Below are 24,848 nucleotides of genomic sequence, written 5' to 3'. Positions count from 1 at the left end.
CCGTCTCGCTCTCGCTCTCTTTCTCCGTTTCTCTCCCGGCTGCCGTCCGTCACCCCTTTGGCGGCATTCTTTCATGTCCTTTTCGGTTTACAATGTACGTAAACGATCTCCAAGGGGAGTGCTTTGTCTTTTCAAGGGATATTAGATTTGAAACGGGACGCTTTTAGCTCCCCGGGCGATGCCCCTTTCGCGGGAATCGTTTCAATTCAACGAGGAAAATTATTTCGTTTTTATCCCGCGCCGTCCCGAGTTTTCAGCTCTACTCTCCTTTTGTCGCGGTCCGTTGTTACGCAGGCCCTTTCTCTCCCTCTCGTTTACGCGGATCCCTGGAAAATTTTAATTCGAGTGGTCGTGTCGCGTTCGTCGCCAACGGTTCCACGTGCGACCGTTTCAGACCATGGACGCCCTCTTCGCCCTTCGAGCAGCAGCGATGACCGTGCAGCGTGGGAACAAAGACTCGCGCACCGGAGGAACAGACCGTGACCTGCGAAATCGCGAAAGAATGGTAAAGAATGGCGGAAGCATGGTCTTCGAAGCTTTCGTGGCTCGTCCCCTTTTATATAGATTTCGAACGCTCGTCTCGCAAGCTCGCGGCGCCGCACGGTCTGCTTGGACGCTCGTGGCGATAACCCGACGTCGGGCCCATTCGATAACCCTCGGATCGGAATTTCGACTTAATCCCCCCTTCCCCTCGGTGCCATTTTTTAACCCGGAGTAAACGGGCAGACATCCTTCCAATGTTCTTTCCCTCATTTACCCCCCCGGTTTCTCCACGTGTTTACAAAGTCTCGTTAAAATCCGTTGCGCGACGCATTCCTCGGTGCTCCTGTTAAAGGGCTCGTTTTCACGGCGCGTTGCGTCCACGGCGTATGTAAACGAAACAACGAAAGTACGGGAAACAACGAAAAGAAATTCCCTTTGAATGCCACTTTTCGAGGCTGACGCTTCACCTCGAGCTCGAGGATTCTTCTTTTCCGTTGCCGCGAGACAAAAAGCCCATGCCGGAGGCACGAGTGTCTGAGAATTAATGTCGCTAAATTGCCCTCGCGCAAACTCGCCATCATTTCTGCGCTTTCGATGCTATTCGAGTAGCAGTAGTAAATTGTCCGCGGGTATTTACGATTCGAAGGCGTTTCGTCTCGCGGCATTCCCCCCTCCCCGTTTTGCTCCCTCCGCCCGTGTTGCTTGTTCGATGGGAAAAACCGCGTACAGGAAAGGGAATAATTTCGGTTCGTTGGCTATTGATTAAGTATTTATGGGAGGCAAAAAGCGGACCGATTGGTCGGTATCCAGCGATGATATTTTTCACGTGGCCAGTCTGCTCGCTGTTACGCGTATATTAAAAGTTTAATAACGGTGCGGTTTTAAAAGGAAAAAGGCCGCCAGCAGTTGCCTTCAACCCGATTCCGTCGAATCCATTATTTCGATCGTCTACGCTCACAGCGGCACGAGGTTCAATATCGGCTCCGGCGCGATCGCTTTACGAATTTTTCCCCCGGTTTCCTCCTTTTTCCCCTCTTTTTTCCTTTTCGCCGAAGAAAAGCCACTTCTGCCGTTTGTTTCCGCGGCTGTTTTTCAACCGCCTCGGGCCTCGTACCCGTTCGAACCCTCCAACTCGTAAACCATTGTCTCAGCGTCGATACGTTCGGCTTTTTCAACGAAAACAGAGGATTCGCGAAACGCTCGCTTTCTCTCCGAAGCGGAACTCCTTTGAAGGAAATCGTTATTTGCCTGCTATTCGCCTTTAGAACCGCGTGTATCGCTAGAGATACAGCGCGCTCGTAAATTATCCCACGGAACTATTAAAGACGTCCATGCTGTCCGCAGTTTTCTAGCTGAAAGTACTTGGCATCTGATCGAATAGATGATCGATTATTTTCATATCGCAGGATGCCGAAAACGGGACATTTTATCGTCTTCAGCGAACAGGAATAAAATATAAATACGTTCATTCCTTTATCGAAGGAATTCGAGTCTGAGCTAACGGTTTGACGCACCGAAAACGGAATATGGGTGAAAAATTAATGCAAAATAAAAGTGGATTGAAAAGAAAACAACTATTAACCCTTTGCACTCGAGAGGTGACCATCAGTCACCATTTCATAAAATTTGGAAAATCGATATTAATTAATATACCAAATTTAACGTAATGTAACAGTACGCGAGGTATCGAAATCAAATAATTCTAAAATTCTATTATTATACAATTCTTTACTTACTGCTCAAAAAAGTATCGTCTATGATTCTCTATTCTTCCGTAGTGAAAAAATCGTCGAGTGCAAAGGGTTAATTACGAACGGGATTCGAACCCCGGGCCCCACCAGTGTAGGGATTTTCGAATGTCGCCATTTGGTCACCACGGTACTTGGTAACTATGGATACCTGTTCGGAAGAAATCTGTAAAGCTTTAGCAGTTGCCCTTATAGTGATACGTTTTCTCGAACTGCACGACGAAATTTACAAACCTGCCAAGTTTCAGCTAAATCCATGACCGAAAGGACTTGCTGCACTCTCCTTGTAAGGAACTCGCAATTCGCTGTGCACGTCGCTTCGTCTATCGCCTGTATCGTGTGTATCGAGGAACGATCACTTTTGCCGGTTGCTCTCTCGACTTTTCTGCCGGTTTTCCTCTGCGCTTTGACGAAGCCTCCCTTTCCGCGCCGGCTGCCCGCGCTTTGCAAGACGGAAATCGAGCGTGCGAACGGCTTTCGTCCGATTCTCGTGGAACGCTCCATTAGGAAGGAACGCCGGCTGACCCCGGTTCGTGGCAAATCAAAATCAAAGCTGCCTCTCTGCTAATAGGATCGTTAATCGACTGCTATAATCCGTGACGGGGATCGGCCTTCGCTAATTTCCGCGATCAACATTGCGCATACACTTATGGCTGCGCGTATCGCGTTTCATCGCGTGATACGCGGTTTAATCTTCCCTCGAGCCTAACGTCCCCGCATTATCGACTTTCTTCTCGCCTTTTTAACTTTTTAACCGAGATTTAATGCTCTTACGTCGCCTCCCATCTCCGCTTTTTCCGCCTCGAACGCGAAAAAATTTTTCGATATCCCGGGTTTCATTACCGGCCGTGCAAAGTTGTCCACGTCTCGGCGAGGTATTACCACCTGGGAGAAGCTTCTCGAGCGATCGATTGCCTTTTGCGCCAGTGACACGAGGCGTGAAACGAGCAGAGACCTCTCGGAAATTTTCACCGTGGATTTCCAGCAGTGTATGGCCACACTGCCCGATCAGGCGAGTGATCGTGGTCCTCGATAATTCGTCGAGGGGTTGTTTGTTAGCGGAAAATAGCCTTGGACTCTTGGGATACTCGCGGGGGCCGGAAGCACGCGAATTCTCGCGAATCTTTGCGAACGATGCTTAACTCGGAACAGCGTCTAATTGCAGGCAGGTGCTCCAGGATATCTTGCCATTCGAGTCGAGTACTCTTTAATAAGGTACACGAGCAGCAGACGTATATACGCACAGTGGCGGGATTTCTATGCGATTTGGATTCACTCACGCTTCCGAAAGCTACATCGTCCGATCTCCTTAATGAAAGAGACTGCTTAACGAACGTACCTATTAATAAACCAAAAAGTTGGGATCCTATCTTGGCAGGTACAGTTGTACCCCGATTTATACGCGTCCTCTCGGCTTGTCTCGCCGCTTACAACGCCATCTATGTTTGTTTCGTGGACATGTGTCGCGTGTACACGCATACGCAACTAGTCCCATATGTATACGCGACAAAATGATAGCACGGACTGCAGTTTTCAATGCTTCTCGAGTTACATACGTGAAAAATGGCCGCGACAAAATGATAACACGGGTAGCAACGCGACAGATCAGCGAGATTTTATTTTTTGAAAATGGAGAGGCTTGTATATTTTCATGCCATGAATCCGAATCTGGAAGTAAAAGCTTCTCGCTATTATAGGTTCATGAAATAAATAAAAAGCTTCGATTTTTACTATTTTTACAAAAATACTCTAAAGCTAGTTATTTTTCTTCAAAATTTTTATCAACTTCTTTCCATAGTACCAACCTGTAAAATCCCCTGTAAAATCAAATTAGATTTACAATCAAACGATTTCTTTTGAAAAGTCGATGTTGAAAAGAGAAGGTACGAATAAATAATTTATAAGACCCAAAGTTTGAGAACGAATGTTTATATAAATATTAGACGAGAATTGGGGAATATTAGGCGAATTGCATCGCCTAAATTACCCTCTTGATAACTCGAATCGTTCAGTTCTAGAGAAATTCTCGAAGCTAGATTCCACCACCCTCTTTGAGGAATAAAAGAATTGTATCTAACCTAATTATTTTATAATTACAAACCCATGACCCTAATAAATAATTTCCAAATTCCTCATTTAAAATTTCGCCAAGATTCTTCCTCTTCTTCCTCATCGGGTCGTGATTTTTCGGGAGAGTTCCGGGGAACGAGGATTTCATTAGCTTTCAAAATATTCGTCTTTGGTTGATTTCATTTCGATTAATTCGGAATAACACAGGGTTTGCAACTCGCCCGTTATCATGAAACCCATAATCCCAATAGCCGAGATAGTTACTCGAAAGCACTGAAAATTATACAGCGCGCTATGATTTTGCCGCGTAGTGTTGTATATGCTTCGCGGTATGGGGACGCTAATTCCAGGATTAATTAAACGAATACAAATGCGAGGTATGACTGTACTCTTGGGAATGTTGGCCGTTTATCGAGTCACGTTCCGGAAGAAAAAGCGGAGGAGAAGGCTGGAACGCGAAATCGAAATGTTCACGCTGCTCGTCGCGCGTCGTCTATCAAAGGAGATCTCTATCCGACGCGGTGGGACGAACGCGCGTCGCGTTTGCGGTAATTTGGCGAAGTCTGGCCACAGCTCGAGCGAGACTACTGTGCCCTGTCTGGGTGGTCCGTGTCGTAACGCGTTCGACTCCCCCGAAAGATTACACGCATCTGTCGACGTGTTCTCGATCCGTAGCTGATCTCCCCCTCGGAAAAAGAAATATCGCCTTACATCCGACCGACCATGCCAGTCTGCTCGTTAGGGCGTTAGTGGCCCCGGTTTTATTCCACGAACGGCGGCCTCCTTTAATTTTTAATTATTTTCCTCGCTATCCTGGCGCGCATGCACCGCGGCGTACACGAAGCCTTAAGAGAGGAAGAGGAATCGGGCAAAGTACCACACTGTGTGTGTGTGTTCGGAGAAAATTCGCGAGCGGCGCTGGTGCCGGTGAGAAAATGGGAATTCCGTGAGAAAGGAAGCAGCGGCGTGCGCGCGGCCGGAGGAAAGGGTGGAAGATTTCAGGGTCATCCTTCGATCCAAGGTTGCAGAGGTCGGCTGCTCCGCGAACGGGCTGTGGCTGCAGGAGTCAGCTCGCCACGCACGCGCGTCTTCCTCGGTGTTTACACGAAAGTTAATCTCGACTGTGTGGTGGATGCCGGAGAAGCGACAGGGAACGCCGGCAAAGGTGGGGCGCGGTTGGACGTTGTCGGTGTACGCGATGATAATAATAAACGTTGCTCTCCCTCCCGATCCTCTCTCCTCCTCTCACGCTCTCTCCGTTCCTCCTCCGGCGACCGCTGCCCTTCGCCTTTCTTCCCGGTCCGCGCTCGCTCCCGCTTTCCTTTTCTTCGTCTTTTCTTCTCTTGCTCTCACTTAGCGCGCGCGCTCCCGGCGGTGCCTTTGATCTCTCGCTTCGTTTGTGCATTTAAACACGGCTTTCCGAGTAGTGGAGAGAGAGCCGGCCTGAGCGGAGCGGCGCTCGAGGAGGACACGGGGGTAAAGCCCGTAATACCGACAGAGATCAACGTCGCGGCGAAGAGAGAAAGAGAGAAAGAGAGAGAGAGAGAATCCAGTCGAGTGGTGGAGAAAAATCTCGTGGAGACCTCAGAGACGTAAAGTGAGTTTCGCGATTACAAACGAGCCCTCCTTATGCCCCTCCGTCCCTCCCTCGCGTCCTCCTTCACCGACCATCTTCTCCGGGCCTCTCCTCTCTCCCACTTTCCCTCTGTCGCCGTCATGGTCATCCCTTCGCGATTTTTCCTTCTTCCTTCCGAGCCTTGTCGCTCTTTATTGTCGCATTGTGCGCCGACGACGGGCGGCAGCCCTCGAATATCTTCCTCCTCGAGGATAACTCCTCGAGATTAATGCTCCTTAATGGACTCAATGCCGGAGAAGAGCGCGCGGGCATTTTAACGCGGCCCTTTAATCCGCTCGCGTACCCAGGGCCCTGTACGCCGCCGAAAGGGGCGAAGGAACGAGCCGAGCAACGCCACGTGGACCATCGCCGAGAGGTAGAAAGGGGTGGCTAGGCCTCTACCGCGGCACCCTGCGACCGCTTCGCCCTCCGCTCCGGACGTTCAGCCGCGGTTTAAATACCCGATCGCGATGCTTCGTTATTAAACCGGAGCACGAGCCGATTTCGCACGCGCGCGCGCGCGGAGTAAGACGGCGGAGAAAGAGATCGGAAAAACCGCGCGCATTGGCGGAAGGGATTAATTCGCAAAGTAATCAGCCCCGAGAAACTGTAGAAAAGCTGGCCTCTCGACGCGTCTCGTCTCGTCTCGTCTCGGCTCGGCTCGACTTCGACGCGATAAAAAAAGCGTCGACGAGCAGAGAGGCATCGTCGTGGGTAAAAGTAAAAGGATTGGACAGGCTGCGCGGGCTCAGTCGGCTGTTAATAATGCCACCTCGGGGATGCGCGGAGCGCGCGCCGAGTAGTCGTCTCCATTTCACGGCTAACCAGGCATCCATGCGGAGTAAATTCCTGTTCCCGCCACTTTTTTCGGGAACTCGCGGATCGCTTCTACCCTAGCCGGTTGTCGCGTTTCCCTTTGAATCGATGCGTCGAACCAGGAGAACCCGGTCCCCGGATAGGCCGCCGTGCGCCCGGGAATCAAAGGGTGCGCGGGAAAATTAAGGAGCAGCGCAGCGATTCGCTAATGACTCGCGCGCGCTCTCGTCTTTGAGCTCCTTCCCAGCGTGCCGAGATTCCCCGATCGGGAATGATAATCTTGTAATGCACCGCGTGGATCGATGACGGACGAGCGACTGGGACGCGACGTATCGCGGAATGCAACCGCGTCGCGATGCTGATAATCCGACGACGAGAATCGTGGCCGCGACGATCGCGAGGCTATCGCTTCGATCGATCCGAGCGTTTCCAGAGCGGAGAGTTACGCTCGAGGAGAACGGGGACCGGTTAAGCGCCGGCGTTCGAGTATCGGAAGCGGAAGCTAGAAATTACGGTTTCCGGCCGCAAGTCGGACGAGGACGACGATCGATCGCGGACGAAGGGTAACGAGTTAAATTAACGGAGGAAGCCTTATCGCTCTGACGGTCTCCGGTAAACTGTCCGTAAGTTACCCCCAGATATCTGTCTCGAGTTTCCTCCCTGGTACTCCCCGGGATCAACTCGTCGTTGCCCCCCTTTCGTTAACAGGTTACCTGTCCCTGCGGTCTTTGCTTTACCAATCTGCTGCCCCTCTCCTCTGCGGTTGTATATCCTGGTTCAACCCGGAATATCTCCAGGCTGCCCCTATCGTCACCGGATGACGCGTGCGTGGCATAAGTCGCGCGAAATATCCGGCGAAACTGGCGCTGGTCGTCGGAACGGGTCGGCGGAATAAGAACGTGGCCGGGAATACGAAAACGGGGCGATTCGATTGCAGCGCCGACTGGCGGGAATCCTATCTACGAAGAACGCGGTGGAAAGCGCGATTATGGAACCGTGCGGAATTCCGGAACGGAGAAAGAGCAGCCGCGTAGGACAATGGGAGGGAAAGCAATTGCCAACCGTGGACGAGAGGCGAAGAAGGAGACGAAGGACAGAGAAGGAGAAGGAGGGGGAGGTGGAAGAAGAAGAAGAAGAAGCAGGCATGGGGTGGAAGAGTTGCTCTCTGGGAATGTCAGGTCGATTCCGTTCTCGTTCCTTTTTGCTCTATCGGAACGACGGTCTGAGAGCGCGTGTGTAACCTACCGGCGAAACCACCGCACCGAGTCCACGGATTTAATCGAATCAAATAAAACATCCCCGTCGAAGCCATCTGTCCCTCTTCTTTCTTCTTCCTGCCTTCCTTCCCCGCCCTCTCCTCGTTTTTTCCCCCCTTCTTTCGCCTCGGGCCGTGCCTTTCTTTTTGCCCGTTCTCGCGTTCGATTCGTCCTGCATCCGCGACAGGACTCGTCCAGACGACGCCGGCTACCAGAAGGACTCGCGGGTTACCGGCGAAAAAAGTACAGACCGAATGGTGGACGAAGAAGAAAGGAGTTAGTTCCCTCGACGTCGACTTTCGGCGATGTCCTCTGGTTTGCGCGGAACAAACGCTTCGGGGCGTCCTCCTTTTTTCTTAATTTACCCAGACTTTGTCGAAAGACGTCGGCAAATAACTTCACTCGCGTTTTAAGGATTCACGAACCACCGAGAGCCGCCTTTCCCGTTTCGACCGTTTCTTTTTCGCTTCCCTTTTTCTCTCTTTCTTTATCTTCTCTCTGTTCGAGGAAAGGGTCGGCGGACTTACTCGATACCATCCTCTACCCTCTTCTCCTCGACGTCGCTTTTTGTACTCGGCAAACGACCTTGCTCTTGAAAATGATTCTTCTCGATCCACGAACTGGCTGTCGCTCTTACGGCCCACCGCTATTTACCGCGTGGCTTTCGCTACCAGTCGCTTTGCCTCCCGTTGTTGCTGTCTCCTCTCGTGCGAAAGGGAACGTACGCGAGAGAGAGAGACTCGCGAGCTGCGACGGGCACGATTCACCCTCTGAAAGTATTTACCGATATCGAATGAAATTTGCATGCGTAGGAAAGCGCGACAGCGGGAGGTCGTTAAATTATTCGCAAGACGGCGGTGGGCTGATCGATCCGTTGGAATTTCTGTTTCAGGGATCAGCGAGGCGAGCGTGCAGCTGCAGCAACCTAAGTTACCCACCGCGATCCGCGTGGGAGGCGAAATTGAACTTCGATGTCACGTCGACGGCTCTGGAGACATGAAATACGAGTGGTTCAGGTTCGTTACATAACTTGCTGCTATTTACCCGTGCACCGTGAAACAACCCCGGGCCCGATAATTCCGGAAAAGCCGCGCGACTCCGAGGGCGAGTCGCACCCCTCTAGCCTCTCTCGACTAACTTCAATCTCGCGTCGCGTAACTGACACCCGTCGTTTACGTAACTACCCTTGAATTATCAAGCGACATTTTCCTTCGCCCTCTCTCCGTCCCTCGCTAGCCTGCGCTTTTCACCTTTCGCCTCGCCCTCGCGAGTTTGCAACCCTTCTCTCGTCGACGTCGCGTCGAAGCTCGCGGTAGCTCGCGCCCGCGCGCCTCTATCGATGGAAAATCCATCGCTCCAGACGCCTCTTTCGCGCTCCGGCCTTTCCACGCTCGAGAGACACGAATAATTTTTTTTTCTTTTTTCCGTTTTCTCTCCCGTAGAAATCACGAAGCGATGGTGGGAAGCGATCGGATCGAGATCAAGAAGAAGAAGCTGCACGTACACCGCGCGGTGCCCGAGGACAGCGGTATGTACAGCTGCCTGGCGAGGAACGATGCAGGATCCTCCCCGAAAATGGAGAGCTTGCCCCTGGTGGTCTCGGGCAACGACACCGCCACGATAAAGGTCGTTCCCAGGAATCTGATCGCGAAACGCGGAGAGCCGGCCGTTCTACACTGCGTCTTCGAGGACGCCGATTCCGTTCAGTGGTTCTTCAAGGATATCGGCCCGCTGGAAACCGACGACGAGAGGACCGTCTTGGACAACGGCACGCTGATCATACACTCCGCCGAGCACAGGGATCAAGGATTCTACTCTTGCCACGGCAACCGAGGCGAGAGTACCATCAGTTACACCGTCGATCTTCAGATAGCCTGTAAGCGTTGCTTTTCAACACTGGTCCGTCTGAAGCCGATGTTCTCTAGAAGCTTGCTTCATCAGAGGACATATGTCGTGTGTCGCAGATTTGATGAATCTCTCGGCTGCCTCGTTCGAGCCCCTGCTACCGAACCAAGTGGCCGTGGTAGGCGAGGATCAGGAGTTGCAGGTCAGCTGTTTGGAACCCGCTGGCCTGCCACCGCCGGAAGTCTATTGGGAGGACCCCACGGGACACATCATAAGCGACTCTGGCCCCGTGCGCGTTCAGGATAACACCCTGATCGTTGCCAAGGCTCGCAAAGGCGAGGACGACGGCAATTACACTTGCATCGCGGAGAATATGGCCGGGAAGAGCGATATATACGCCCGAGTGGTGATTTCCAGTAAGTCTACGACGCATCGCGTTATCTCTCGAGCGCTTCTCTTCCTCTTCGCTGCTCCTTCTCTCCCTTTCTTCCCCGTGTTCACGCGACGTCCGCTTCACACGCGTCTTTTCAGCCCCGCCGATGCTGATAAGCTCGCCGGAGAGTCAGAGCGTAATGGAGGGAGACTCCGTGACGATGACGTGCTCCTACTTCGGCATGGACCCGCCGGTCACCCACGTTCGCTGGCTGAAAGACGGGGAGCCTCTGAAAGAGACCGGCGGCCCGACGAGACATCGAGTAACCGATCGCTACGGCAACGTGACCCTGCACTTGAGGAGCGCCGACCTGTCCGACAAGGGCAGCTACACGTGCGAGATATCCACGAAGGGCTTCCCGTCGATATTTTCGGAACAGGCCAGCCTCACGGTCGAGGAGAAGCTCAAGTTCTCCCCGCAACCGGTGGACAAGCGACTGGAGCTCGGCTCGACGGCCAAAGTGCCGTGCAAGTCTCAGGGTGCCACTAATCCGACTGTGAAGTGGATCAAGGAGGGGGCAGGCGAGGAATTCCCGAAGCATGTGCAAGATATCAATGGAACTCTTCACTTCAATGGGGTTCTCGAGGAAGACAAGGGTCGCTACACGTGTGTAGCCAGCAACGCGCAGGGATCGATCAACCACACGATCAGTATCGACGTAGTCAGTAAGTGCGATTTCTCTCGCCGAGTCTGGCGAACGTTACAGGTAGGCTAGGTCTCCCCTGTACCGTGATACAGTCGTGTCGTTCGTTACAGTCGCCCCAAAGTTCACCATACAGCCGCAGAATCCGACTGAGGCGATCGAGGGTTACCCGGTGATGTTGCACTGCGCGGCCGAGGGCGACCCTAAACCGACCATACAGTGGGACCGAGACTCTCGGATGAATAATCTCAACAATTCCCGCTTCGAGGTGCTCGGTAATGGCAGTTTGTACATAAAGGAGGTGTACCTGGGCGACGAGGGAAAGTACGGGTGCACGGCGGGCAACAGCGGCGGGTTGAAGAGGGAGGAAGTTCAGTTGAACGTGAAACGTAAGTTTATTCGCAGTGCGTTTTCCGTCTTGGAGTTAGAATTTTCAGCGAGGGAAAGCAGGGGTTCGTTAAGCGAAGACGGGGTACCATTTGTTCGCAGCCGGTGACTCGTACAGATTCGACATGGACGCGGAAGTGCCGAACGACGGACCGCTGATGACGAAGACGGTTATGATCACTTTGGGCGCGGCCGCGGCGTACATGGTGCTGACGGTGGTTCTCATGACGTACTATCGTTATCGTCGTAATCGCAGGAAGCAGTATCTCCACGAGCAGACAGAAGGTATCTATCTTCTCCGATCGCTGCGCGAAAGCGTTGCGGACCTGGCGCCGTTGTAGCCGCGAATAATCCGCGAATAATTTCGATCGCGCAGAGAAACTGGAGAACGGAGAGGTGCAGGAGGAGCAGACCGAGCTGAAAGAGACGAGCAACAGCAAGATGAACTCGACCAGCAAGAGAAAGGAGAACCGCGATTCGCACAACAAGAGCGACGGCGCGGACACCGCTCAGAGTCAGAGCAGCAACCAGTCGAAAAAGTCCAAGTCGAACTACGACAAGATCGCCGTGTCGCGTAGCAACTTGAAAGACCTGAAGCCTCTGGGCCGCGGCGAATTCGGGGAGGTTTACTCCACCAAGTACCAAGTGGACGGCGACAAGGAGAGCGTGGTGATGGTGAAGAGCCTGATCAACACGAAAGACGAGATGGCGCTGCAAGAGTTCAAGCGTCACCTGGACCTTTTGCACAAGCTGAACCACGAGAACGTGGTGAAACTGATCGGTCTGTGCCGCGAGGAAGAACCGGACTACATGATACTCGAGTATACCGACTGGGGCGATCTGAAGCAGTTCCTGATCGCCTCGCGAAAGGACAGCAACACCAGCCCTACGCACGAGTCGAAACCCCCGCGAGCGCCACAGCTGTCGGTCGCGCAGATCCTCTCGCTGTCCAATCAGGCGGCGAAAGGGTTGAAGCACCTCGCGGACAATCGTCTGGTACACAAAGACATCGCCGCCCGAAACTGTCTGATCGCGAGTAACCTGACGATCAAGATCTCGCTGCCGTGCATGACCAAAGAACCGTATCAGCAGGAGTACACGAAACACCGAAACCAGGTGATCCCCCTTAGATGGTTGCCGTACGAGGCGGTCTACGAGGACGAATATTCGACCAAGAGCGACGTGTACTCGTTCTCCTGCCTCGTGTGGGAGATGTTCCACCAGGGCGAGTTGCCGTTCAACAAGATGAACGACGAGTCCGTGTTGGCCGCGCTGAAAACTCAAACACTGGCGTGGAAGCCGCACAAAGCCGCGCCGCCCGCTCTGCAGGAGCTCCAAGCTCAATGCTGGGCCAACGATCCGCGAGAGAGACCGACCTTCGACGAGGTGGTCTCGAAAATAGGTGAAATTGTCGTCGACAGTTGTCTCTAGATTAATCGGCAACGCCACGAGGCTCTAAATCGGAGATACCGCGATAGGGGTAACGATCGCGAGAACCCCGGCGCGATCCCGCGATGATTACCCGTGTCGCGGTATTCTGTCGCGTCCATTAGATCCGTAAGAATATAATTTATTTCTCACAGAAGGATCCGCTCCAATGACTGCTAACGTCGGATTAAGTAAGGATACGTACGATCCAGTACACGCTACAATATTATACGACTAACGCAATATTTAGTATTCAATATCAGTGTAACGATAGGTATATCAATCACCGCACATCGAATATTCGTAAGATACGCTATATCGTCGTTACGGCAGAAATCGCAAGCTACAGTGTGAATGCATCGTTAAGAAAGTATCATGACCATATCAATATCGAACGATCGACGATTTTTATATCCCGCCTAATTCACGTTTACACACTTTGTATCCCGTTAAGGTCTAAGGCTTAAGGATTATTTATAGCGTACACTTGCGTCTCACACACGTATAAATATTATATATAAATCCGATGATATATATGGGGGTGCCTACGCGGTGTGAGTCGCGCGATCCGAGCTTTCCGTGCTGCTCTCGGTCGTTGCTGCGATATCCGACTCGGTGCCCCGAATAATCGCGATCGCGGGCCCACCCCGCGCGCGCGCGCGCGCCACGCGATTAGGGAGAGAGAGGGAAAGAAGCCAGGAGCGATTTTACTCGATGTCGACTCGAAGAGGATAAAAGCAAACGGCCTTGTATATACCGTGGGTGTAAGCGTAAGTTTGTTCGTTAAGTACAATCGCGAGATTCGAGTTTTTCATTTCTCTTCTCATCGATAGACACCTCCGAGGGATCGCGACGCTACCGTTCTCATTGTTTCTCCTTTCTTTCCGAGGGAACACACACTCCTTGCGCTTGTTCACGTTAGGAAATAGGTCGACGAAGACGAGAAAACGAGACGAATTTACCCGGTCACGTAGAAATTCTGCATCGAGTACCATCTCAGAGCCTATTTTTGCACTCGAGGGAGTATAGACTAGGAATCTCTCATTATGGCCTTTCATCGACCGAACTCTCGCCCCTTAGGAGACGGATCGTCCTTGCGGCTGGACACGTCGACTGCGTCCATATCAGGAAATTTGTACAACGAAGCCGTTCCCTTTCGTTTCGTTCCCTTCTCCTTTCGTTTCGCAGATGCAACTATCGAGGAAAAGGCTGTTGTCGCCCCCGTGGCGTTTGGTTTCCGGCGATGACTCGCCAAGGGTAGAGAGAGAACCGCGAGCAAATTTTTAGTCTTGCAAGAATTAAACGCAGTAGGATTATAGAGGGTTACGATTCGCAATACTCGATACGATCGTGCTAGGCACGCGCTATTTCGGATGTGCTACCACGACGACTATCATAGCCGCCGCGTATACGTACACGTACAGAGCTGTCGCGTCGCGACGCGCCACGTCGGGACGTCGAAGATCGCGAGCTCGCGAGAGAAGATCGGTATTCGAATTATTCCTCGGCTCTGCACACGTACGCGCATATAAAATATATAATGTATCATATACGCATCTAGATGTACGAGACAGTAAGATAAACACTGCCAATGAGTAATATCCGTAACGTTAAAGGTTCTCATAATCATAGCGAATACGACCATTCCCTAATTTAATGCACCCTCGTCGCATCGAAGGTATCGTGGGGAAGAGGGACACCCCTGTCCGCGTGCCTACGCAAATCACGATTTTGCAAGGGCGCTTCGAACGAAACGTCCTCGTCGAACGCTCGTCTCGAGAGATCTCGAGGGATCGATCGACGAGCGGGGGTTCTAGCGAGTGCGCTTGCAAAGGTCCGGCCTGAATCTTGAAATGCTTCCTAAATGTTCGCAGTATACGCCAAGAAATATTCTTGTAATGTAAAGTACGTTAGGAACATACCTTGCAGCAACTTGACTGGCGGTTCGTAATCGTTGCAAGGCCAATTAGTCGACCTGTCAAGGATCTAACAAGGATCTAACCGCTCGTATCATTCGCTGACCGAATTTTCCGGGACCGTGACGACCCTCGTCTGGTCCCTCGTTCGATCGGGGGGACCTAGACCCTCGAATCTCGTTTCAACCACTCGCGCTGGAAAGACGTGCCACGCACGTCGTAATGCCTTTGTCGCGGAATCGCCAGCCAGCGTGGTACACGCGTCATCGGGCAATTGAAACAATGGACTGTGAATTTCTTGCCAGCGCAAGTGGTCGTTAACGCCGTTTAGCGATTCGCGAGCTGTCGCAGCCATCGCTCGCGCCGCTTCTCGGCCGATTCCGCGCGACTTCGCGAGACGAGGGGTCCGCGCGCGTCCGACGCACCGACACACACGAAACACACACGCTGCGCCAGTGATTTTTAACGAAGCAATTTATTACGTCTAATGTCTAGTCATACACGGTGAGAAAAGCGTAAGCGAGCAACAAACTCAAGATCCAATTTTTACACGAACTTTCATATCCCTAGGCGTTTTGTAATCGATTTCTTTTTTACAGTATTTTGTAAATATTTGTACTTTTTTATCTACATCGTACTTATGAATCTTTGAAATAGTATGTGCTACGATTAAATAAAGGTGAATAAAAATGGAACACCCTGCCCTCTTTTATTTCCCCGAGATTCTTCGAGATCCTGCGGGATCGAAGGTTAGGGTAGTGTAGGAGTTATAGGAAAGAAGAGAAAGGGAGAAAATTAAATTCTGTTAGTTTCAACTAAGAGAATATATATTTTGTATAAACTGATATGGCGGCGAGGCCTGGCAAGGAACTGAACTGTCGCGTTCCTAACGCCGCTGAAAAAGAGAGATTGACTCAGTCGCCATTTAATCAAATTCTAAAGATGGATGTTAATTAATATATCAAATTTACAATTACCCAACGATGCGCGGAATATCGGAGTAAAATAATCCTACGTCTTAAATTGCATACGATTTCTTATATTTCTTATATGCTTTAAAAATATCGTCGACCTTATGGCAGAAAGTCTTCGAATTACTAATATCCTATAACGAAAAGTCGCCGAGTGCAAAGGGTTAACCCTTGGCGGCACATGTATGCGTTTTGGGGAAGCTATTCGACCGGGGTCGAGGAACGCATATATGCCTAAGTTCGACGAAAACAACTGTCACGGCCGAAGGACGCCTAAATGCGTCCCTGTGACCGAGAATCACAAATAATCGCTTAGTGTTGCGGCCCCAGAACCCTGGCGTCCCAAGTTAAATGGTGGACTGTTTTACGTCCTTATTGCCAGCGTCGCCATGAACGAAAATCGCGTTTAACCCTTCGACTGTCACGCCGAAATCACACGTTTCGCTCAGGACGTCACGGGAGTATTTTTGCTATTCAAAGCATATGAGCGTTTCGGCCACCAATGACCATCGTGGCGTCAAAGGAGAAACCGTGGCCGATCATATACGACCAACGTGACAGTGTTAAGCAGAAACGAGCGCTGGTACTTTCGAATGACCCGCGGCACGGTTCGGGGTTAAAACAAATGGCGGTGCACGTCCTCGCCAGGTCAATACCGGCCCAGGCTACGCATTCGTCGTCGTTGCACTTTAACGGAGAGGAAGGACGAAGAAAGACGTACGCCGGTGTATTACCTAATCAAATTTATTTTTACTTAATATTTCGTGGTACAGTCTATGTCTATTACGATATATAAAATAACGTAGTCGTCGAATGTAAATGGGTGAAACGAAAGAACGTTCGTAACGCCGACTGAACAAGCGCCCGGAAAAGAAAATCGAGTCAGAGGCAGTCGTACTGTGATTATTAAATACTTTATGAATATTTATATTTATATATTTATATATATTTTTCGTATATGTATAGGAAATCAACGTGTATACGAAGAGAAAACCGATAAACGCAGTTTGACGCGAAGAGTATGTTTAGTAATATTTATATATTTATATATAAAGTCTAATGAATTACTTAATCCGTTACTTAGTACTTAATTCATTAATATAGTAGCAGCCTCACTCTCTAAATAGTACTAAATATAATAATGGTATAATGCGGTAATTATCGTTAATATAGATTATTAACATTATAAATAATCATCGTCAGAATCGTATAATAAACAATAGTACAAGGTGTTTTTTGTGATTTTAGTGTTTTTTTTTTTTTTTTTTTAAATGTTATCATATAGTAATAATCACAATAGCGTATTCTGAAAAATAGATCAGGGTCCCGTGGGCAGAGAGCGGAGTACCTCGTTATTACCAAGCATCCGTTTCTTTCTTTCCGTCGTATGTCTTCAGCCTCGAGAGAGACTCGTGCAAAACTCGACGATCCGAACACACCCTCCCCCCTCGCGATCGATCATTCGCGGATAGACGCCGATCGATCGATCGTCGAAAACCACGATCCAGCTTCGCTCGATCCCCTCAGGGAGCGAGTGATAAGCATCGCGCAATCGTAACGACGCCATATCATCCTCGAGAACATCGATCGAGGTACCAGCGATCGATGATCGCGGAATCGACGTTCGATCGGCCGAATGACAAACCGCGCGCGTCCCGACTCTCGATCGCGTTCGAACGTCGATCGGTCGTTTCCGCGAAACGCGAAAATATCCGCGGATGATCGATCGGCAAGGATCGATCGATCGACGACACGGGGGAGGGAGCTCGATCGCGACGTCGGCGAGTTCGTCACGATTAATCTACGTTAGTCGTTGTTACGATCGCGGTTCCTCTTCCACCGAAATCGATCGCGGCTGTCCCCCCCCCCCCCCCCCCCCCGCCGCGATTTTTCCCCGACAACTTCGTTCTCCTCTGCCTCTCCCTCTCGTCCGCCTCTCTTGTTTTCGCTTTTTAATCGCGTCTCTGCCGCTCTGCCTAGGGAACCCACTATAACAGGGCACTATGAACAGCAGTCTGCTGGCTAAGTGACTTTCCGAATCTACAATCGCTCCTCTTCATTTTCTCCCCCTTGCTCGCCACCCTCTTGCTCTCTCGTTCTCTCGTTCCCTTTCGCTCTCTCTCGTTCACTCCCTCTCTCTCTCTCTCGATATTCCGCGTTTTTCGTTCGTTCCTCCGCGTTCTTCCTGCTCGATCTTTCGCTCTAGGCTCGCCCTCCATCCCTCCCCTGCCTCCGATCCACCCTTCGTGCTCCGCGAAAGCTCGCCACCGTGCTTCTCCGAGCTTTTCTTCCGCCACGAATGCCTTCGCTCCTCTTTTCCTTGATAGCGAACTATGTCAGGCATAACAGACGCAATACGGTAATGGAAACGAATCCCCTTTACCCTCGCGCTCCCATTCAGCCCCGTCCGGCTAGCGTCGCGGCGCTCCTCGTCACGAAGGCAGCGAGCGTCGCGAGAACGGCCAACGATCGTCTTTGGGATTTCCTTTTCATTCGCCATTTCCTCGTCGATACGGACGATATTCCTTCCTTTCTTTCTTTCTTTCTCGCCGATTATGCGTCGTAATCGCCGTCGCGACGCCGCGCGAGGAGGACAGCGAGGGCGAGCCGAAGAGTAGCGTCGCTCTTCCCGAACAAATCTTTCGGAAATCCATCCACCTCGGGATCCACAAAAGCACTCGTTGCCAGCATGCTTCTCCTATGTCAGCATTCACACTACGTGTCAGCCGATAGTAAATCACTACTGTACCTTTTTTCGCGTTATGATATTTTTTACCTTACGTTTTTAATTATTTTTTTTTTTTTTTCTTCGTTAATATTAGACGTGCCGTGTCTCTACCGTCAGTCTACTGCGAAAAAGACTACTTATCGTTCTTCCTCTAGCTCTCTTACTCCCTCTCCGTGCGTCGCTCCCGATCTCTTTCCACCCCTCGCAGGCTCTCTCGCAGTCTCTCCCGCTCATTCTCTCGACTCATTCTCACGATCTCGCGCGCGCTCTCTCACTCTCTCTTTCTCTCGTCGTCGCTCACGGTTCGCTCTATAATCTTCAGTACTTCACCGCGTTACATAATCATCTCCTGCGTTTATAAAGAGTATTATATAATATCATTCTCGTGTCGTTACAATATAATTATCGGCAATAATATACCTTCGGTATTAATGCAATATCGTTATTATTAGTATTATTAATATTATTATTAATTATTATTCATTCCCCCGGTACTGTACTCTTTTAAAATCGGCGCGACTGCCGGGCGGGAACGGGCCCGCGACCAGGCCCGTACCAAGCAGCCGCGTGAACAAATGCAATTTTTTTCCCGCGCCATCGAAACGTTGCGCCGAAAATTTTCCCATCCCCCTCTCTCCCGCCGCACTCTCTCCACACGTTCTCTGTCACCCCGTGATCAGCACACACGTTCGCAACGTACAACGCACTCACGCACAACCCATTCACTCCGCCTCGCGCCGGATTAGTTTCGAATGGTGTTCTCACTAATAAATTACTGCGAATCGCACGATCAGCGTGCGATAATAACGTCAAAGGCCCCCACCCCTATCGTTTTTACCCCGAAATCTCGTGACTCTGGTCTACGAAATTCGCTGGCGACTCGGATTACGCAAAGCCCGACAGTCGAGCGTTTCTCACCCCTAACCGAGTAAAACTCTTACTTCTTACAAAGTTCGAAAGTTTCTGCCCCTCTAGACGCACCTTTTGTAGCCCGTTTTCTCTCTTTTCTTCTTCTTTTTTTTTTCCTCTCTTTTTTGCTTTTTCTCCCTTTCCTCCGTTTCTCTTCTCTCTCTCTTTCTCTCTGCGTGATCTCAAGAAATCGGGAAGAATAGTAGCGTGTGCTCACAGACGAGGAGCGTGAAAAACATGCGATAGAACGACTGGAAAAATTATGCCGTTGATTCCGTTGTAATTGACAATGGATACACCTATGCAGCCTAGAAAACAGAAACTTGTCGAGGCGTTGACGAATGCGCTGACGACGACTGCTGGGCGATAATATCGGGGCCGGGGGAAACGGGCGGATTAATCGAGACGGCGAGATCGGCCCGAGCGTTCCCGACGCGGACGTGGGCAGAGATTCTACGAATTAACCGTTCACTTTTTCCTTTTTTCTTTTTTTTTTCTTTCTTTTTACAAACGCCCCGAGGAATCGCAGTGACGTACACAGAGAGGGCCTCGACGCGTGGACTAATCGGTCCCGTTTTCCCCATATTCAACAACGGCTCGCGTGTCACGCGGTTCACGCGTACGACAATGGCGCGCCAGAGTCACGCGTTTAACAGTGGCGTTTTTCTCCCTCTTTTTTTTCGTTTTCTTCTTTTTTCTTTTTCTCCTCTTTTTTTTACAATACGTCGACTTAATAGAAACTCGACTCTCATGCCGGATTCTCTTTCACCCTGGTTCCTTTCGCACCCTCCTGCTCTTTCCTCGACGAATCGCACGATCTCGCGGATATTTGTTGAAAGGGTGGCCGCACGCACGCCCCCTCCCCAGAAATACCGCGCGTCACACCCTTGGCCGAATTTCTCTATTAGTTACAGTAAAAAATAGCGTAAACGGCACTGTATTAGGAAGAAGCAAAATACGTGTTACGTTTCTCGTTACTTTATCGTTGATAAATACTATAGTGTTCATCTTGTTCGCCCTTTAAAAATCCTCTGGTATCGCGATCGCGTTTATTATTTTAGTTAACAGTATGATTATTACTTGGTAATTATCGGTAATTATTAATTAGCGTTACATGCGGTAATTAGTGCTCGCTCGTGTACCAGTACGCGTGTAAACGAGAGCCCGTGTCGCGTTACAATTCTTTTTCTGGGGGTTGTTGGGTGGGGGTGGGACACGACTCGGGGCATCCTTGGAACCGGGCTCTCGTTCTCATACTCTCTCATCCTCTCTCACGCTCCCTCTGTTTCCTCTCTTCCATCTTTCGCTATCTCTCACTCTCTCTCTCTCTCTCTCTCGCTCTCGCTCTGTCTCTTCCTCTTTGGAAAAACCGAAAATGAAACAGAAGAGGAGAAACGAAACGAAGGATTCATCGTGTATATGCAGACTATGTATACGTGTATATGCGTACTCGTTTTCTCTCGACATTCGTCCACACACACTCTCTCTCTCTCTCTCTCTCTCTCGCTCTCGCTCTCTCACGCTCGCATTCTTTAGTCTCTCTATCATCCTCTAACTTTAACTCTTCAACGCTGTCTCGATCTCGTACTACTTTTTTGTCTCTCACTTAATTACAAAGCACGAAAAGGGCGACTGGTCACCCCGCGGCCGCACGATTCCACCGGTTTCTTCTAAGGGCGTGAACAATTTTCCCGCGACGCTCCGCGGCGCCGCGGCGTATATAATCGGCGAGAAACGTCGACGCCGGCCGTCGACGAACGATTCGCGCGCTCGCGGTAACGCGGATCGATCGACGATCGCGGGGCGGCCCAGCGGCCCTTTTGCGAGTGGCTCAACGCTAGTAGTTAAATTTCATAACGTTAGGTACTAATGTATTTCTTCATTTCATCCCTCGGCTCCTATCCCGCAACCGCGAATCTCCCTCCGAGCCACTTACGATTCGTACAACTTCGCCTATCATGTAAAACTATGACGTCTAAAATGTTCGAATTAACACTAGATCCTCGATATAGTAATCAGATCGGATAAATTAATAGTCGTTAATAACCGTGTATGTATCCATAATATATATACCGTTCGCTAATCCTCTACTTATGTCTAAGCTTTCATCGTCAAACTCTTGTCTCATACATGCTGCGATCAACTAATGGGTGCGCGTCCTCTCAAACGAGAAGGCCCCGTATGTCTACCTAATTTATTTTTTTTTTTTCTCAATTTATAATCGTAATAACTGACTAAACTTTTCACGATCAAGCACACGCGCATTCTTCCGTTCCTTCTCTTCCCTCTGCCCAACCTAACCTCGTCTTCCATTCCTGTCCCAAATCTCGTTAGCTTTGCTTTCCCTTTTACAAATATGCAGACTCGAACGGAACGAAACGAAAGGAATGAAACGCAAACCCGAAGAAAATTCTCCAACGTTACGCGTTAATCGTTCGAAATAAAATAACGCACCAAGTCATCTCGCCCCCCGCCGCCCCTTGTCCCCCAACGTCGAACGCAAATCCACGCAAATCCACGCAAATTCCCCTTCTCTCGTGACTCGCATACCCTCCGCGATTTCTCACCCCTCTTCGCCGTCTAACTTTCCTTCTCTCCTGTTTCAGAACGAAGAAATTTCGTGAACGTCAGCCACGGGGAACCGAATGGGAAAAAGAAACGAAGAAAGGAGAAGAAAAAAAAGAATTCGTCGACGCAAAGGTATCGCGAATTAATCCTCCCTTTTGTTTTTGTAACTTGGATGGAATCCGTTCCTTATTGGCATAAACAACACGAACGCGCGAGCTCTTTCGAACACGTTTAACACGAATCTCTGTTAACACGTCTCCCTCCCTATTTTAATTTTTGACCCTTTAACTCTTATTAGAAGTATCAACGTTCGATTATAATATCGTTAAGATTATCATAAAATTCTGATTTCTCTCCCTCCCTCATTCTCTCCCCTGCCTTCAATTATCCCTGCCATCGTCCTCTTTATTATCGTTTCAACACGCTGCTACCCCCCGATATCCTCCACTCGAAAAATATCTCTGAACGATGCAACGGTTTCTCTCTTTTATTCTTTCTCTCTCTCTCTCTCTCTCTCTCTCTCTCTCTCTCCTCTCGCATCCTTTCACGCATTACTTCACTCCAACACGGCGATTCGACCGTTTCCCCCCCTTTTTCACCCCCGTATCGCGATCTCGGCGTCCTCCCGATTGCCGGATCGTCGACGCCGATCGTCGACGCCTTCTTTCACCCCTCTCTCTTCGCGAAATGCAAACGACGGGAAATACGGTGATTCGAGCGAGGCGTTTCGGAACGACGACACGTCCGGTTTCGTGGGCTCGCAATGAACACATAACGCGTGGCAACGAAGCGAACGGAAGAGGTAATCGTTGCGACTCGAGTAACGCTAAATCGTTGATAGAGAAATCGGCGCGAGAAACGAGAAACGAGCGCGTCGAAAGGAGAGGCAAAAGAAGGGCAAAGAAGGGAAAAACAAAATGGAGTCGCCACGCAGCGGGGTGAAGCGCGGCGGGTGCGAAGCTACCCCCGGGTTCCGCGCCATCTTCGATGCGTTTCAACGTCTCGGCTCGCGCGAGAAAATCATTAACGTAGCTTTACATTCGCGGGAAATTATGCATCGCGTTCGCGTGTTAATAACGATATAAATATACGCGACGGGAAAGTGGAACTTTGACGGAAAGCCGGCGTGCATCGCGTGTTCCGTCGCGTTTACCCCGCTGCGCGGTCCGAGTCCGGTCCGAGAGGCTATTCGCTGTGCGCGGTGTGTTCGACTTTGTGCGAGGGGTCAGCAATCCCTAACGTTCTCTTCGCTTCCTCCTCTTCACGTTTTTGTGCGCCTCTAACGATTAATCGTCGTCTGCAACGATCTAGTATAAGTAATATCTTTGGTATCGTGCCTGAGTCTTCCATTCGCGCGAAGGATCACTAAGGGTTATCAGTGGAACCTTAATCGGTTAAAACGCGAACTCGATTTTTAGTATCGTATCAAACTTAGAAAACGTCCGTTTCTCCCCGACCCGAGTGAAAACAAGCCGTTAAAAATACGCTACCTACGCCGGAGGTACAATTAGATATTTTGCAACGACGAGAAGTGTCGGATCGGTTAATACAATGGCAGCTTCGAAACGCGCGGCTATCCGCGTCTTATTGCGTCTACATGCGCGCGGTTCCTGGTATTTACGTGTACGTCTGTATATGAGTATTCGTATGTGTACCTGGATGTGCGTGTGAGTGTAAATCGAGTCCCTTTTCTCGCGTCAACCTGCCGTTTCGCGCGCAGCACGCCTCGCGTTCCCGGTGTGCTCCTCCTCGCGTGATTCTTGGACGCACGGAAACGACAGTCTTTTGCCAGGAACGTGTGGATGAATCGCAGGCCATTGCGTTGATATCCGTTTCATTTTTCAAAACGTTTGTTCTCTCGAGGAAAGCGAGAGGAGCGTCGGGGGGGCCCGCTGGCGTCGCCTGCCCGCGAAACGGGACCAGCTTATCTCGTGTATGAAACGCGATGAAAATTTGTACTGTCGACAAAGGAAACCGTGTTCGTCGATGCCGATCTAACGGTACTCTAAGAACGATGAACGGGATCGAGGGGCCCGCCTGTTCGGGGAATCTTGTCAGTCTTACCGTTTAGGGGGTGTGTGTCGGGCGGGCCTTCGTTTCTCAATCGAAAAATCGTGCACCGGTATGCGATGCTGACCGGTAACAACTCGTCGGTAATAAGAAAACGCCGTAACAAACGTGCTAGTAGTCCGTTGTCCCGTGTGTGATCGGTGTAACTGTGTGCGTGGTGGTACGGGAACGAAGAGAAAAGCGAGAAACAAAAGCGACAAAATGAAGAACCAAGGGAATGAAAATGGCGCGACACTCTCGGCTCGATTGTTCACGGGAATTGGCTCACGGCAAAATATCGCGAGATATATAAAATACGCGAGGATCAGGAGAAAACGCGGAAAAGGAACGTAACGAACGGAGAAGCATGGGATCGAACGATTTTTAGGATTTTCGAGAAAAGGCGACGCCGGGGGTTCGACGTAAACGCAGCGGTAAATTCTCGTGAACAATGGATCGTGGAGTGCATCGCCGTCCGCGTCCATCGCGTCTATCGTTTGAAACTCGTCCAAGAGGTTCTTACCTCTCCTGACCCTTTCTCTCTCTCTCTCTCTCTCTCTCTCTCTTTCTCTCGCTCGCGCTCTCTCTTTCTCTCCTTCTTTCTCTCAACGCCTAGAAAACACCTCGTCATATAGTATATATCACATACGCGTTACTTCTAAACACACTGAAATAAGAAGCACTTTAAGATAGACGTCTACGTGTACCATCGGGCCCAGATTCTAGATGGACTGATTCTCGTTTCTGCCTTTTCCTATTTTGCAGCTCGCATAGAACTCTTAAACACCCTCGTACATATGTCATTTGTTTCTCCATTTTTGTATATACGCGTATTATTTACATACAAGTCCTATGCACCTTTCGTTCTTTCCCTTCCAACTTTCTCCCTCTTACGTGTCTCTTTCTCTCTCGTTAACCTTCTCATCAGACACCTCTCTTCGCGCACACTTGTCTTCTCTAGCTTTTCCTCTCCCACACTCTTT

General features: G+C 50.3%; 1 protein-coding gene across 1 annotated transcript in view; it reads left to right on the top strand.

Annotated features, from left to right (window-relative positions):
- LOC108546457 (inactive tyrosine-protein kinase 7) overlaps positions 1–15,159 on the top strand; it is a 34,438-nt gene extending 19,279 nt beyond the window's left edge. The window contains exons 2-8 of the mRNA XM_017898532.1: positions 8,881–9,004; positions 9,431–9,864; positions 9,953–10,249; positions 10,365–10,931; positions 11,023–11,298; positions 11,399–11,581; positions 11,673–15,159. Of these exons, the coding sequence (XP_017754021.1) occupies positions 8,985–9,004; positions 9,431–9,864; positions 9,953–10,249; positions 10,365–10,931; positions 11,023–11,298; positions 11,399–11,581; positions 11,673–12,727 (2,832 nt within the window). The 5' untranslated portion in view covers positions 8,881–8,984 and the 3' untranslated portion in view covers positions 12,728–15,159. The remainder of the gene's footprint in view (positions 1–8,880; positions 9,005–9,430; positions 9,865–9,952; positions 10,250–10,364; positions 10,932–11,022; positions 11,299–11,398; positions 11,582–11,672) is intronic.
- The last annotated feature ends 9,689 nt before the right edge of the window (positions 15,160–24,848 follow it).

This window comes from Eufriesea mexicana, unplaced genomic scaffold (genome assembly GCF_001483705.2).
Source record: "Eufriesea mexicana isolate 0111107269 unplaced genomic scaffold, ASM148370v2 scaffold654, whole genome shotgun sequence".
Classification (NCBI taxonomy): Eukaryota; Metazoa; Arthropoda; class Insecta; order Hymenoptera; family Apidae; genus Eufriesea; species Eufriesea mexicana.
The sequence above is the reverse complement of the archived record's forward strand: the minus strand, read 5'-3'. Positions and strand labels throughout refer to the sequence as shown.